Raw genomic sequence first — 15,089 nt, forward strand, 5'->3', positions numbered from 1 at the left:
AATATTAATAAATTAATTAAGCCATTTAAACAGGGTACTGTACCCTGTTTAAATGGCTTAAATATTTTACTGTTTCTATGCATAGGCAAGCTAGGCGGTCGCCTAGGGCGCCACCACCTGGAGGTGGCGCCAATGAGCACATGTACTGTCTGGCACTACATTTTAGCAGGGTTGTGATAAAGAGTGGTACGACCACCCTGAAATATGATTGCCGCCTCCACTGGATCCTCCAACATTATCGGGCTACAGTACTGTCAATCTGACGATGCCTGTATGCCATTGGATCAGAGCACTGTCAATTGCTGCCTCTTGATTGTTGCATGCAAATTTGCATTTGGAGCGCTCAACAATGCCAATAGATCAATGGGTTCTGTCAGTGCTTTGGCAAGGTAAGGCTTTTTTTTTTTGCCGTGCAATAAGGCTAAGTTCAAAGGCCAATTTAAAATATTGGTACAGTAGGCAGTATTTGTGGCAGTCGAGAAATGTTGTGAAATTGTCCAAAAGGTGTGCGTTTTTGCGCCAATGCATTGTTAAAGGTTCAGTGTGTCGTTTAATATTCCCATATAAAACTTTTAACAGCCAATTAAAAATACTGGTGTAGTAAAATTCACAAGATAAATAAATCCTTTATTAAACCGCTTTGTCGAATTTAACGTATCCTTAGGTATGTTGAAATGCTGAATCAATTCATTTGCTTCCAACAGCGCCCAATGGGAGATAGGACTAACTGCAGAACCGCAGAACCATACGTCATGACAGTCTGAGGATAACAGCGCCAGACTAACATGCCTTGTCCAAATACCCACACTTGTGGTCTTGGCCTCTTGAGAGCACGTGCGCGCGATAGGAAGTAAGTGCACAAGACTGTCCCAGGTCTTAAAGGGGTCATATGATGCTGCTAAAAAGAACATTATTTGGTGTATTTGGTGTGATGAAATGTGTTTATGCGGTTTAAAGTAAAAAAAAACACATTATTTTCCACATACTGTACATTATTGTTTCTCCTCTATGCCCCATAGTATGTGTACAGTGTAGGTCTGTCAAAATTATTTTAACTATTATTTTAATTATTGTAAAATTAATCGCATGCGTTAACGCGTTAAAGGCACGATATGTAAGATTTTTTTATTAAAATATCCAAAAACCTCTAGAACAGTGTTATATATTTTGCTGACTTGTGTACTTACATTATCCCAAATGTTTCGAAGAATGTTTAAATCCAGAGAAATAAGCCATTTTAACTAGCACGCACGCGATGTCCTCGAGGGGGCAATCTGCGTGCATTGCGAGTTTTTTCCAATGAAAAAGCTCCGTTCTCGTTTGTCTCTCTTTTCAAGTAAAGAGGGGCAGCCATCTGCTCCCCGCGGTTCAGGACCCGCTGCTGCTGAGGCACGGAGGAGAATGAGCTCGTGGGGATCTCAGGTGGACCTGGCCGATGAGTTTAAAGAGGGGCTTTCCCTCTCGCGCTTATCGGCGGCGGGCGAGAGACAGCCGCCGGAGGATGATGTTCTGTCTTTAACATCATCTTATCCGGGGGCTAGTGCTCTGCTGGGTTCAGCCCAGGAAGAGCAGGAAATGGATGAAGAGAGCGAAGAAGCTGAGGCTGAGCCTTCTCAATCCTCCTTCCCTGCGTATGACGAGCTCTTAGAGGTTATGGATCGCGCCACGAAGAGGCTTGACTTGCCATGGAAGCGGACTAAGGAAGTGACGTCGCGAGGTCGTCTCGAGGAACGTTATCTTTCTGGCCATAGCCCTCCAGCTCAGGTGAGCCTTCCTTTCCTTCCTGATCTCCATACTGAGATCGAGAAGGAATGGAAGAGGCCGTTTTCCTCACTGAGTGAACTTCACAAGGAATGGGCTGAGGCTGGGGTCACGGCATCAAGAGCCACCACACACAGACGTGTCCAGGAATTTGGCTACAGTTGTCGTATTCCTCTTGTATAGCCACTCCTGAACCACAGACAACGGGAGAGGCGTCTTACCTGGGTTAAGGAGAAGAAGAACTGGACTGTTGTCCAAAGTCCTCTTTTCAGATGAGTTTTGTATTTCATTTGGAAACCAAGGTCCTAGAGTCTGGAGGAAGGGTGGAGAAGCTCATAGCCCAAGTTGCTTGAAGTCCAGTGTTAAGTTTCCACATTCTGTGATGATTTGGGGTGCAATGTCATCTGCTGGTGTTGGTCCATTGTGTTTTTTGAAAACCAACGTCACTGCACCCGTTTACCAAGAAATGCTAATAGGGATTTCGCCTATAGGGCGTCAAAATGGCTAGAAACGGCCGGCTCTGAGGGTACACATATTAGACGAAAGACGTGGCCAAATAATAATTCATTAATTTGCATCAAAAAAATAATTAACAGTAAACAGTAAAGTGATTAATAAGCATTTGAATCCCTGCTCAGGTAACTGCCTACTCTAATTAAACAGCAGCACTCTGTACTTATCCTAATTTCTGCTTTTTAATTTCCCCGCAGTGTGAATGTGCTGTGGATGATTATTACTCGTTTTGATTAAAGGAGCGAGATGTAGCCTAGGCTACCCTCAGAAATATTGCTCTCGGTTCCCTGCTGTGTGTTTTGGGTGAGGGGCTTTTGCGGGTGGGATGAGAGACGGGGGAAATATTATTTCACTGCCCTGGCAACTGGATCAGACATTAATCTCAAATCAGAGCCGATAAATAATTCTCCTCTCTGGGGGTTTAATTATTTATTTATTTTTGGATTACATAATGTTGCACCCGCGGTCAGTGCGCTGACTAATGCTGAGGCGTCATTCTGAGGTACTTTCACGTTAGTAATCGCTTTAAATAAATCTGTTAAATCCTCACAAGACAATTTTGACTTTACAGTCTTTAATCTTAGCAGTTATAAACGATATTTTGCGTGTAAATCAATCAGCCCTAAGAATTCATTGTGTATTAAAACATATACAGGTTTAAAAGAACGTGATCAACCAGCCATTCACAGTATAAAACTGTTGTAACACTGACACCCAGGGGCATCTGTTAGTATTTTTTATTTTTTTAAAGAACTTTCTCCTCTTGTCCGTGTTATTGATTCGCAGGCTATATTTGTATCATCGTAACTGATAGTGTCATATCAGATTAGAGCAGTGATGAATATTTTTTATATAGGCCTATTTATCATCCTGATCACAAATAAAAATCAGCACTGCTCAGCTGTTCATTAGAACTAAAGATATTAAAATCCATTTATGACTTGTAATTGAAAGTGAACATACTCATTTCTCCATCAGTCAGTACTGATTACTGCCTTATTTGGAACTATTATGACTGTAAACTACTAAATCGTTTCAGATCTAATTGATTTTAATGGCACTATAATTACAACTCTGAAAAAGGTTTTGTCATCCAATGCATGGCACAAAAGCAAAATACAAGTAAATGATTAGTAAAATAGTAAAAATTCATTCAAAACATTATTTTGCATTCCAAATGTATGTGAAGTTGTGTACAAGTTCTCCATATTTGTTATTGTATTCATTAATCCAATAAGATTAATTGTGCAACGAGTGGCCTGGATACCTGTAGGCCAAAGGAGCTTATCCTTATAAAGTATAGTCAGCACTTTGGAAAAGGTCTTTAAAGTTCATGGACTGTCAAAACAGACCTTATGGGGCCTGCTGTATTATGTGTTTGCACTTGAACACAACTGAGTATCTTTGACCAGTAGCATTTCTGTATGTCGGCATGAAGATGTGTGTGCAATGTATCAAAGCATTGTGAACACTGTAAGACAGACACTTCTTCACTGCATATACAAAGAGATTATTATAGTGAAATCATATTATTAGTCTGTTGCTTTGCATTTATATTCTTTAATATCACGTAATCCCTTTTCTTTGAGGTTATACACCCTATATCTCATTGCAGAACTATCAACATTGTGGCCTTAAGTAGGCTACTAATAACAGGATCAAATTATACCTTCTACAGTAGATTCTTTCTGTCATTTTGGAGACAGTACACTGTTACGTTGTAACCTGAGTAATAGAGGCAACATATCACGTTAAAACAGTTTTGTGATCTATTGGGTCTGGGTCACCCTAAAAACAAGGCCATTGGACTTCCACAACCCCATTATTTTTGTTATTACACTCTTAAAAAGAAAGGTTCCAAATGAACGTTTTCTCAGCATTGCCATAAAAGAACCATTTTGGTTCCACAAAGAACCTTTAAATGATAAATAGTTCTTAAAAGAACGTGTGTTTTTCTTAGTATAACGATTTTCTGTGGAATGGAAAGGTTCCATGGATGTTAAAGGTTCTTTATAAACCCACTGATGCCAATAACCCTTATTTTAAAGAGTGTAACCATTTAGATTTTAGTTTTAACTGTGATCCAAAGTGGTACGAGTCCAGACAAAATGCACCACCCTCATGAACTAGGCCAGACTTCTCAGATCCTATTTTTGAAAAACTATTAATAGGAAGACCAGAGGGCAGAGGGGATTATGACTCAGATTGTCTGAATGATTCACAGGATTGAGTGACCAAGAGCAGGATATGGTCAGGGCTTTCAACATTTCAGATCCAGGGACCCCCACCCCCTTCCCATTCAGCTAAACAAGGGAATCCCAATATAAAAATGCTAGATAAATGCATTCTCAGTAACATTTTAGTTGCATAACTTTAATTCTAGCAGACGTTACTTGTTTCTATAATATTAAGTATATCATTTATGTACCACCTTTGGACATTCATTTTATATATATATATATATATATATTATTTTAAAGAATATTTTAAAGAAAAAAATCAGAAATTGCTTGCAAATTTCACAAATAATTACAAAGAAACGGCAAGTAACAAATTAAATTAAATGTGACATTTTGAAGTAGAGAGACTGAAATGTTATTGTCTTGTAAAATGTACTCTAATAATCTTTGTTTTATATACAGCTTTGAAAAACGAAGTTTACAGTGTATATGTCTTCAGACCCCCTGTAAGGTCGTCATGGACAACGGGGGAAGGTCCAGTATGGGATCTTCTTCTTTTTTTCTTCTCGTTTTGGTTTCTCAAAAGTGAAGTGCTATGTTATAGTGTATAGAAGAAGTAAACAGTATCCAAATGTATTTTCACTGATCCATTTTTGAGTGATTTTTTTCAGTAATTAAATGGAAGAATGTTTGTGGAATTCGTGACCTTCAGTCTGGCCTTCAAAAGATTATTTTAGATTTAACAGGTAAAAAATAATCAGGTCATGGTTAATGTTCTGACATGAGACCCTCAGGGAGCCCTTGAACCTGAATTGAGGAATGGAACACTCTGTGTGCTAAATGATGAATTATTGCTCAGCGCTTGATCTTGTTTCAAGCTAATTAATTCAGACATGGATTGATATGAATAATCCCTTTCAGTCATGTGATCCAAAATAGTCCTTGTGCTGAATCCCAAGCCAGTAGAGCACCTTTGCTAATAGACTGAGGTTAGTTTTACACTTTGGTACATACTGAAATTTGTAACTTCAGTTTTTACTACTATTTTTAAAGGGCATACACGTTTGTATCCTAAATCAGACATTTTTGGTGTTGGATTATCAGTTTGTGGGGCTTAAAAGGTTTATTGGGATGTCTGGATCAGGGAGAACTCCAGGACAGTGAAGCTGACAGATGTGATAATGGACATTTTTTGTTGAGAAGCAGAGCTTGTGTTCTTTATTGTCATCTTTCGCGATGGGTCAGCGACTCAGTGAGGATTCGGACGATAAAGAGATTGATGCTGCCGAACTGCAGGAGTGGTATAAAAAGTTTGTGGTTGAATGTCCGAGCGGAACCCTCTTCATGCATGAGTTCAAGAGCTTCTTTGGTGTAACTGGAAACCCAGAAGCGGCCGATTATATAGAAAACATGTTTCGTGCTTTTGATAAAAATGGGGTAAGTTATTCAATTTCAGTTAAATTACAAAAAGTAGGCATAAACACTGTGTAGGAGTGAGTGTGTAAATACTTCACACCAATAGAATAGAATAGAATAGAATAGAATACTGGGAAAGAGATTGCATATTGAAGAAAAAAAAATGAACCTGAAAATTCACATAATTTTTAACAGGTCAATCCTCTTTTCTCTTTCCCTCCCTTTCATTTTTTTCATAGGACAACACTATTGATTTTCTGGAGTACATTGCAGCCTTGAATCTAGTGCTGCGAGGAAAGTTGGAGCACAAACTGAAATGGACTTTTAAAATGTATGACAAGGATGGGAGTGGCTGCATCGACAAAACAGAGCTCAAGGAGATTGTGGAGGTAATCATTTCTCATGTTCTTCCCGATTGTCAACACGGTCAGATGGACTTAAACATCGATTGGGATTATAATACTTCAGTGGTTTACTAGATTACTAACGAAAAAAGGATGAAAACTGTAATTCTGTGTGCCCTGGTTGCATTTGTACTGAGATTACATTTTCATGACCGGTTTCATAACTTTCACCTTGACATTGAAACTTATAGTGAGATGTTTACAGAGGGATTAATCCATATGACCTCTGTGATAGCAGGACATTTGTGTGCAGAAATGCTATTATACTTTGTAATACCGCTATAAAGAAGACATTTATGCATTTAGGATTACAAAAGAAAGAAATGGGCACCTTTACTTTACTTTTACAGTCAATCTACCGACTAAAGAAAGCCTGCCATGGTGAACTTGATGAAGAGTGTAACCTACTGACCCCAGATCAGGTGGTGGACCGAATATTTGAGCTAGTGGATGAGAATGGAGATGGTAAAACTTACTATGATTCATTATTTTTCTACAATTATTAAATGGTTAAGCCAAAGTCTATAGTCTTTTCCTTTATTATAATATACAGTCTGTTTTTATTTAAGTACACTGATGTTAATAATTAATCAAACCGTGGAAAAATTCTGGCTTTCTGCTCAAAGGCCTTCTTGAAAAAGCAGCTGATCCTGAGTTTCTTTGCTGTGTCCACAGGGGAGTTGTCTCTGGATGAGTTCATTGATGGGGCACGACGTGACAAGTGGGTCATGAAGATGCTGCAAATGGACTGGATCAATGAACAGAGACGCCGCAGCGCCAACTTCTGAACTCCATATTCACCAAAACAACCCTTAACAGAATCCTACCCCTTAACCAACATATACAGAGCATGCATAGTTTCTCAACTACAGTCTTTTAGTCTTGGTTCATTCAATTGAATTTAAGCCATCAGTCTTTTTTTTTTTTAATGTAGTGGTGTAACTCCCATTTATTTTTTTGACAAACAGAATTAATTCTATCTACATGTAAATATTCATGTTTTCTTTATTGTTTTTTCATTCTTGTTGTTAGGATTTGTAAAAGGCTCACTTTCATGACTGACTGGATTTCTGACTTTCTGTTATTATTATTCTGCAGATGAGGTGCATTTGAGTTTACTGTATGTGGCATATTACTCAGCTTATAAACAACAGCAATCCATTTCAAATTGGCATATCTGATGTTTGTAAATACATGAATATTGTAAAGAATTAAGTCCCTGGAAGGTCTCGATTGTAAAGTTATTTGCATTTGTAAATTTCTCAAAAATAAAAACTTACCAATTATAAATTTAATGTACTATTACTGAATTTATTTTTTCATTTATTACAAAGAAAAAAACGTTAATCGTGGTTTTGTTTTGTCAGCTGTGTTAAATGTAGTTGATGGTAATAATATGTAATTCTACACTAACAGCACTTACAAATTTCATGATTAAGTTTATTTTGTTTATCATGATTATAATGGAGCAGGGTAACAAAAACCCAAAAAATCTCCGTAGCAGAATATTACCAATATTGTTTTCGGACTATTTTATTCAAGCCATCTTATGATTAAATTAACATCATCACTGATGTTATATCACTTTCTAATCATTTTTAGTCTCAGGATGTCGGCAGTCGTGACTGTTTATCAATTATTATACAATTGTCACATTTTTTTTTCAATGCTGCTACAGAAACATAATATTTTATTGTTAATATTTTAAACAACTATTTTAAATATTAATATTTGATTAATTAAAATGTTCCTGCTATGTTAAAGACTCCATATTTAAAAACTGTATTATTATTATGATGATGACCATGATCATCATTTAATACATTTTCCAAATATTAACAATTGTAGAATAACCATTAAATGCTGATGTATGAGACTGTTCAAATCAATAAACAAACAAATGCATACGTTATAGAAGCTTTTTTGGCGTATGAAATATTTTCTTCATTTCGATGTTACCTTTTATTCCCTTTTTATCTATCCGCCTTCAATGTCTCTCGTTGGATTTATAAACAGTTCGCGCTCATGCTCCCTGACGCTAGATGGCACTCAAGCCTTTCAATACAATGAATTTAAACCTGCACTCAAAGCAAAAGAGAAACATCCTGCTTCTTTATTTACAGTGATTGACCTCGAACGTTTAAAGGACGTAAAACACACATCAGCTTCATTGTTGTGGTAAGTTATCTGACCAGCAGCTCGACGTATCAAACCCGTGGCTGTTGGTTAAGAACTTAAATATGTAAATACTAAATAACCTTAACTTGTAATTATACAATAATTACTTACTGATGATTATGAACACGATCCTTTAAGGTTATACAGGGGGGAATGTAGTTAGTTGTCACATTGGAACGTTGTCACCATATTTCAGTAACTTAAATAAATAAGATTTTAAATAAAGAGCACAGCTAAACAGGTTTGACAGGTTTCAGGACACAGTATTTCTTCATAAATGTTAGGTTGTCACGGGGTTGTTTTATATAATGTAATTTTAAACAATAATGAATTTCATTTTCTGTTGGCCAAAAAGTTGATTTTTTTTTTCATTTCATTTTATTTTAATTTATTGATTTATATTTTGATGTTTCATGAATTTGCGTTTGCCTGTAATACATTTTATACACCGATAATGTTAGTTTGTGGAAGATGGCTGTTAAATTTTGCATATTAGGCTATTTATATATTTCAGTATTAGTGTATTCTTCTCAAGACAGAATAAAAAAACTGCAGATTTCACTATGATTTTACTTCATATAGTGTGACAACATATCCCATCATGCGTGTTGAATTACCGGTATCTCGAAATGTTCAGTAGCTTTTTGTAGTCAAGATAAAATGTGTCCTTACAGAAAATAATACCAGTCAAGTCTCTGCTCAAATGTCAAAGGAATCTGATGGACAAGATCATGCGGATGAAGGTACGGCAAAAGTAAGCATGTCTTCATTTGAGTACCATAACTTTTAAAAGTCTTACTTTTTTACTTTTCAAATCTGTGTAAAGATTGACCAAAGATTTCCCCAGCAAAAGAATTTAGAAAGGGTATTCAGAATGATTAAATAATAATAATAATAATAATACAAATGTAATTAGAGTGTTGGCTGTGGTACAGGCAAAATTGAATTCAGATGCATTATCAGGCAATTGTCTGGAGGTTGGAATGATTTGTCTTGTTATGATTGGGTTTGTTGTCTTGCTCATTTATTGCAGCTCCCATGCAGCTCAGGATGGCGGCTGCTGCACAAGAGAGGAGATTTGTTCACCTGTCCGCCCACCGATGCCCTGGCGCACTGCATCAGTGAAGACCTCCGCATGGGGGCAGGGATCGCTGTGCTCTTCAAGAAGAGGTTTGGTGGAGTTGAGGAGCTTCTGGCTCAGAGTGAGTGTGAATTATCATTACTGAGAGATGGCAATCAAATTACACCCGTTTCATTCTCAGTGTTTTTTTTCTGTCTTCTGTTTTGTGCAGAGAAACAACCTGGGCAGTGTGCTGTCCTTAGAAGAGCTGGTCGTTTCGTGTACTACCTGGTAAGATGGCCTGTAGTGTTCAGTTCACTCTAATTCACATCTGTTCTGTTTTACTAAATAAATTAAGATAAGAGTAGAGTTGTCTTGACTTGCAGCTTTCTTGTTAACCAAAACCTACCTTTTCCACTTTTTTCTTGCTCTAGGTCACAAAGAAAAAGTACTACCAAAAACCCACCTATGACATTCTCAGAAAGAGCCTTGTGTCTATGAGGGAACACTGCTTGGCCAATGGTGTTAACAGTATATCCATGCCTCGGTAAACTGTCACATTTAATAACAATAGTGTTGTTTTTAATTTAAATGCAGATATTGATTTTAGATTTGCTTTTTTTAAATATGATTCTAGCTAAATTACTTAAATGACAATAAAAAATCATTTTGCAGTTGTCAACTCAAATGTAGCTTGATAATTGCATTTTTAAATACTAATTTGGAAAGAATTAGGGTAACATTTCTTTTGAATTGATTTTCAATAACTGATGGCATTTTCTCTTGCTAGGATTGGCTGTGGGCTGGATAAACTGAAATGGGAAAATGTGTCTTCCATTATCTCAGAAGTCTTCCAGGACACAAAAATATCCATTACCGTGTACACAATCTAGACCACGGCAGGTCTGAAACTCACATTATTTCTTAACCGTTCTTAAATAATGGTTGGAGGATGGCTTATTATTCCAATGGAATTTCACAACGTACTTTATGGTGTGTAGGGTGTTCATTAGTCTTGTTTTGGGAAATATAAGCTCTTAAGACAGTTCCAGTTATATACACTAAAAATATGTAGTTGTTTTCCCCTAAGTTAGATTCCATTGTTTTTCCATCCTCCTGTTGCATCTCTAAATTGTATGAATGTTCTTTTCATCACGAGAGGGTGCAAGTTTCATTTGATTTGTTTGATAAATGATGCTTTCTAGTTCATATTTTTCCAGTGAATTTCACTAAATTAAGTGTACCTCAAATATAAATGCACTATAAATGTCCCATAAATAATAATTCCACCATTATTCTGAAATCCTTATTTCCAATTGATTCTTTAGTACAGTGGTTCTCAACCCTGTTCGTGGAGATGTTTAAAAGCTATGTCTCATTTCGAAGGCTGTGTCCTCCACAGGTCGCATTAGTCAGACGCATATGTCACAGATCCTCTCTCATTTCAGAAAAGCAACCATTATAAAATTCACTGTTAGTCCTCATGAGAGATAATTACAGTAATTTCGGTCTTTGGAATGTAATAGTCGACATATAATGCCGACAAATGCAACCTCTGGATGGTGCAGCCTTTGAAATGAGACACAGCGAACATGTGCTGTTTTGGGGGGACTCCAGGAACAAGGTTGGGATCCACTGCCTTGGTATATTATAAATAGCATTGAAAAGCATGCTGTCTTAGATTGTGCTTATGATAGGAAATTGACTCATGTTTACTGTTTCACATACAAGGAGACTGTTCACTATGCCAATGTTCATTATATCATTTCAAAATATTAAAAAAAAAAACATTTAAAAAGACAAAATTAGAATATTTATACATGATGCTTAGAGCAATATTCATTTTAGTTTGCAAAAGAATTAGTTAACTAGGAATTTCATGTTTGAATTTTACACCCAGATGTTTAGCTTTTACAAATGTTCTCAAAATGATACTCAGTAAAATAAAAATGTAACCTATATATTTGAGATGCCCATCTAAATACTATACATGAGTGTGGTTTGAATTCTTTATGTAAGTTTAAAATCAGTTAATAAAGTCAACCGTGTGATTTCACAGGACAAATAGTGTTGACAGGAAACATTGCTGGTGTAATTACAGAGACATTGTAATAATTAGGTTTTAAGTACTAAATTTCCTTAAAGGCGGTGCCCAGGCTGTTTTTAACAGTCTTAATCAGAGGCCAGCTGCGGCTCCTTACCCTACTTTAAAATATCACACAACCTCTCATCATAATAATCATAGTTGTCTTGACAGTCCTCCCAGGGTGTAAAGTTATCTTCCTCGTTCTCAACAAAAGTAGACCAAACATACGCAAAATCCACAGGCCTCATCATGCGTATTTTACACCCCGCCCTAACTAGCGCCTGAAGTCCGACCTTTATCTCTGGTTCCTCCCACTGGAAGAGACGGGAGCAGTGGATATTAAGGCGCATTGTCTTGCGTGCTTGCAAGATCTCTGCGAGCTTAGCAGCGCAGGCTGTGCAAGGGCTTGAGGACGTGTACCAGGTCACTGTGTAGTGGAGTGACTTGTCGTAATGAGCCAGCACCTGTTGAAAGAAGGCTTCTTCGGCATGTGAACCCGAATGCTCATCCTCCAGGTAACCACGAAGGCCATCTGTCTCTCCAGCGCCTCCTTGAATGTCTACCTGGTAGCACAGGAAGGTCTTGTTGCGCCCGGAGGAATATTCCACATTTTTAAATTGGAACTTAAAGAAGGTCGGGTTCAGTCTGTCTCTGTGGGAAGAAGGAGGACATTTGGAATAAGACTTTTATCACAATCTATTGTGAGAAAGATTAAAGTAAAAGTTGGAATACACTACATGACTTCATTACTAAAAAATTGTACAGTTTTTAAAACACTAGGCATCATACGCTTGGCAACTTTGTAAATGGTTACAGAGAAAAATTTGATTTGCACACTTTTCAGACTTCAGACTTTCAGGTCGTTCCAAACATGGCAAACTCACGCAGAAACGTGCACCTTGTTGCTAGGACACACATGAGAAGTGGAAACAATATGTGTTCTAAAATCAGCTCAAAATATCAGACATGTTGATATCCTTTCAGACTGGATGGAATCATAATCTAAAACTCAAAAAATTGGAGACCGTGCCCATCATACACTTCATGAATTTCTGTGAAATCTCTCAACTCCAACTGCCCATATCTGCAGACTGGCTCTGGTTTTCAGCAACAAGCATAAATTACAAATATGGGCAAAAATCTGTGTAAAAGTTGTGTGGTGTATTCCAGCTTTAAAACAAATGAATGCATTAACTTTGGATAAGAAGCACTTCAGTTTGAATGGCCACTAATAAGCCTACAGAGACTCAAAAGGACTTAATGGGCTTGTATTGATCACTTTGTTTAAATAAATTCTTATAAAATGTCAGGTGAGTTTTATTTTATTTGAAAGAAGAACCCATTGAGTGGTAAGAGGTGGTGGTGGCTTTTTTTTTTTTGGCCCTGATGTACACTACATGGCTTAAAGATAATGGCCACCTGAACACCACACCCATATGTGCTTGCTGAATGATTTTAAACCAGATATTAATAGGGAATGTTTCTGCTCTAACAGCTTCCACTTTTATGGGAAGGTTGTCCACTAGAATTTGGATGATGGTTGAGATTTTATCCCATTCAATCATGAGAGCCAATGGGGTTTAATTTTTTTGTGCAGGTCAATCAAACCTTATGGACCTTAGTGATGTACCCTGTTGAAAGTCATTGAGCTCTTTGGTTCTCTAAATCGTTGTTTTAGGTAATTGCATGTCTGTGTGCTTGATTTTATGGGTGTAGCTGAAATAGTCAAACTGGTTAATTATAAGACGGTGCTCACATACTTTTGGACGTTAAGTGCCTGCATCATCATTGTTTGCTACACCATGGCAGGGATAGGAAAACTCATAAAGACAAAGATTATACTGAGTAGCCTACAGAAAAGTCCCAACTTTCTAAAAGCACTGGGGTTCAAAGCAATGTCCTGGATTGGTCTCATTTATAATGTTCTTGTCCAACATGTTGGAATTTCAGATGTTGTCTGAACTGTTGTCAGAGTTGGTCATGCCAAGCGTTGTTTCTAGAATGCTAAATACTCATGCATTATCTATGTTTTCATTTATTAATGGTCCTTTTTAAAAGGTCCCTCTTCTAAACAAGTGGCAAAGTAATCTTAAAATAGGTTGTGGTGTCATGCAATATGCCATGCTGTTATCAATTTTGAAGATACTCTATCAGGAACAAATTAGCAAAACCTGTACTTTTAGGGATACAACAGCTTGCCAGTACCCTTAAAGGGACAAATTTGTGCCTCTACTCCTAAAAGGAGCATAATAATTACTTAGTGGAAATATGTACCCTTAAGTTACAATTATGAACTGTTTATGGTTAAATAAGGAACAAAGTTGTCCCTTTTTATCGAGCCAGAGATAAGCTGTTGTGTCCCTATAGGTACAAATATTTAGCTTTTTCTCTTTTTTTCCAATGTTCTTGCTGAGTGACTGAAATATTACTGTGGGATCCAGTTTGTATAAGTGAAACATATCTGACTTACCCTACAATGATCTCAAATGGAGGCAGCTCCATAGGCTCCAGCTCAAACTCCTCATCTTTGTCAGGGTGTTTGGCTCCTTCTGCTACCTCCCCATTTCCTTGAGGCATCTCCTCATTTTTTTGCTGATTTTCTGGGGTCTTCTCTGGCTTCTTTGTCATCTTTTCACCTTTATCTTTGTTCTTTTCTTTCTCCTTTTCAGGTTTACTCTCTACTTTCTCCACTTTCTTTTCTTTCTTCTTTGTCAGACCACCTTTACTGGGGGTCTTGCTGTCCTTTCTGTCCGCCATGACCTAGCTGTGCAGTGAAATGAGTCTGCTAGCTGTGAGTGTGTGAAGGGTGCTGTTGATTTAGTATGTGAGTCAGAGAGGTGACAGCCTGAATATGTTCCTAAGTCTTAGAGTTAAAGATGAAGATAAAGATAACTCACTGCCACAAACAGGAGCTGGTCAGAGAGGTAGGGAGACTGAAGGGCTGCTCTCTTGTTTCCATGCTAAAAAAAGGACAAAGTATAATGGGGGGGGGGGGGTTGTTATACATTCATTGTTTAAACATGTCACTGCCCCATTTTGTTCAACAGGTGCATCAAGGAGTCGTTTTCTTTTTGCTCAATTTCAAATGTGTAATGAGGATTGCCACTTAATGGAATATAACCCAGATTCTTCATATTTCCCTCTCCTTTTGATCAGGATAATATTGCTGTTCACACACCAACAACAGGCAGTTTATTAATAACTGTAGTTTGGCAGAGTGTTCAGAAAGACTCTGTCTCTTCACATAGTGAATGCCATAGTTCAGTTTAGGCCTTTACTACCCTCAGATCAAGGTGGTCTAAAGGTCAACATGGCACTGGCCAGTCCCTGAAGAATTGAATTTTTGCACTCCCTGACCCATGAGCAAACTGTGTTGTTACCGTTTACAGACACTTAAAGGTGGGGTAAGTGATTTCTTGTAGCCAATGTTGACATTTTAAATCACCAAAACAAACACGCCCCTACCCCAAAAGGGTCTCGCCCCTATTTTG

At 37.5% G+C, this 15,089-nt stretch overlaps 3 protein-coding genes across 4 annotated transcripts; 2 read left to right on the plus strand and 1 right to left on the minus strand.

Annotated features, from left to right (window-relative positions):
- The first annotated feature begins 5,388 nt into the window (after positions 1 to 5,388).
- On the plus strand, positions 5,389 to 7,527 carry LOC107712739 (guanylyl cyclase-activating protein 2-like). Its single transcript, XM_016518082.1, has 4 exons — positions 5,389 to 5,891; positions 6,110 to 6,259; positions 6,625 to 6,739; positions 6,950 to 7,527. The coding sequence occupies exons 1-4, from the start codon at positions 5,691 to 5,693 to the stop codon at positions 7,060 to 7,062; spliced, it is 579 nt and encodes a 192-aa protein (XP_016373568.1). The 5' UTR covers positions 5,389 to 5,690; the 3' UTR covers positions 7,063 to 7,527.
- Positions 7,528 to 8,307: 780 nt separating this feature from the next.
- On the plus strand, positions 8,308 to 10,823 carry LOC107712742 (O-acetyl-ADP-ribose deacetylase 1-like). Of its 2 annotated transcripts, none has more exons than XM_016518085.1 (6): positions 8,308 to 8,452; positions 9,127 to 9,195; positions 9,486 to 9,654; positions 9,745 to 9,803; positions 9,947 to 10,059; positions 10,303 to 10,823. In XM_016518085.1, the coding sequence occupies exons 2-6, from the start codon at positions 9,172 to 9,174 to the stop codon at positions 10,403 to 10,405; spliced, it is 468 nt and encodes a 155-aa protein (XP_016373571.1). In that variant the 5' UTR covers positions 8,308 to 8,452; positions 9,127 to 9,171; the 3' UTR covers positions 10,406 to 10,823. The 2 variants fall into 2 exon arrangements, with proteins under 2 accessions (XP_016373571.1, XP_016373570.1); XM_016518084.1 differs by having other exon boundaries at positions 8,317 to 8,452; positions 9,127 to 9,206; positions 10,303 to 10,810.
- A 672-nt stretch (positions 10,824 to 11,495) lies between these two features.
- On the minus strand, positions 11,496 to 14,471 carry LOC107712740 (C->U-editing enzyme APOBEC-2-like). Its single transcript, XM_016518083.1, has 2 exons — positions 14,069 to 14,471; positions 11,496 to 12,249 (listed from the first exon to the last, which is right to left on the minus strand). The coding sequence occupies exons 1-2, from the start codon at positions 14,353 to 14,355 to the stop codon at positions 11,715 to 11,717; spliced, it is 822 nt and encodes a 273-aa protein (XP_016373569.1). The 5' UTR covers positions 14,356 to 14,471; the 3' UTR covers positions 11,496 to 11,714.
- Positions 14,472 to 15,089: the final 618 nt, after the last annotated feature.

This window comes from Sinocyclocheilus rhinocerous, unplaced genomic scaffold (genome assembly GCF_001515625.1).
Source record: "Sinocyclocheilus rhinocerous isolate Xijiao unplaced genomic scaffold, SAMN03320098_v1.1 scaffold418, whole genome shotgun sequence".
NCBI classification, from domain to species: Eukaryota; Metazoa; Chordata; class Actinopteri; order Cypriniformes; family Cyprinidae; genus Sinocyclocheilus; species Sinocyclocheilus rhinocerous.

Coding starts and splice junctions, on each gene's coding strand:
- LOC107712742 (XM_016518084.1), top strand. CDS start 9,156: ATGTCAAAGGAATCTGATGGACAAGATCATGCGGATGAAGGTACGGCA. Junction 9,207..9,485: donor CGGATGAAGGTACGGCAAAA/GTAAGCATGTCT, acceptor CATTTATTGCAG/CTCCCATGCAGCTCAGGATG. Junction 10,060..10,302: donor AACAGTATATCCATGCCTCG/GTAAACTGTCAC, acceptor TTCTCTTGCTAG/GATTGGCTGTGGGCTGGATA.
- LOC107712739 (XM_016518082.1), top strand. CDS start 5,691: ATGGGTCAGCGACTCAGTGAGGATTCGGACGATAAAGAGATTGATGCT. Junction 5,892..6,109: donor GTGCTTTTGATAAAAATGGG/GTAAGTTATTCA, acceptor TTTTTTTCATAG/GACAACACTATTGATTTTCT. Junction 6,740..6,949: donor AGTGGATGAGAATGGAGATG/GTAAAACTTACT, acceptor CTGTGTCCACAG/GGGAGTTGTCTCTGGATGAG.
- LOC107712740 (XM_016518083.1), bottom strand. CDS start 14,355: ATGGCGGACAGAAAGGACAGCAAGACCCCCAGTAAAGGTGGTCTGACA. Junction 12,250..14,068: donor CCATTTGAGATCATTGTAGG/GTAAGTCAGATA, acceptor TTCTTCCCACAG/AGACAGACTGAACCCGACCT.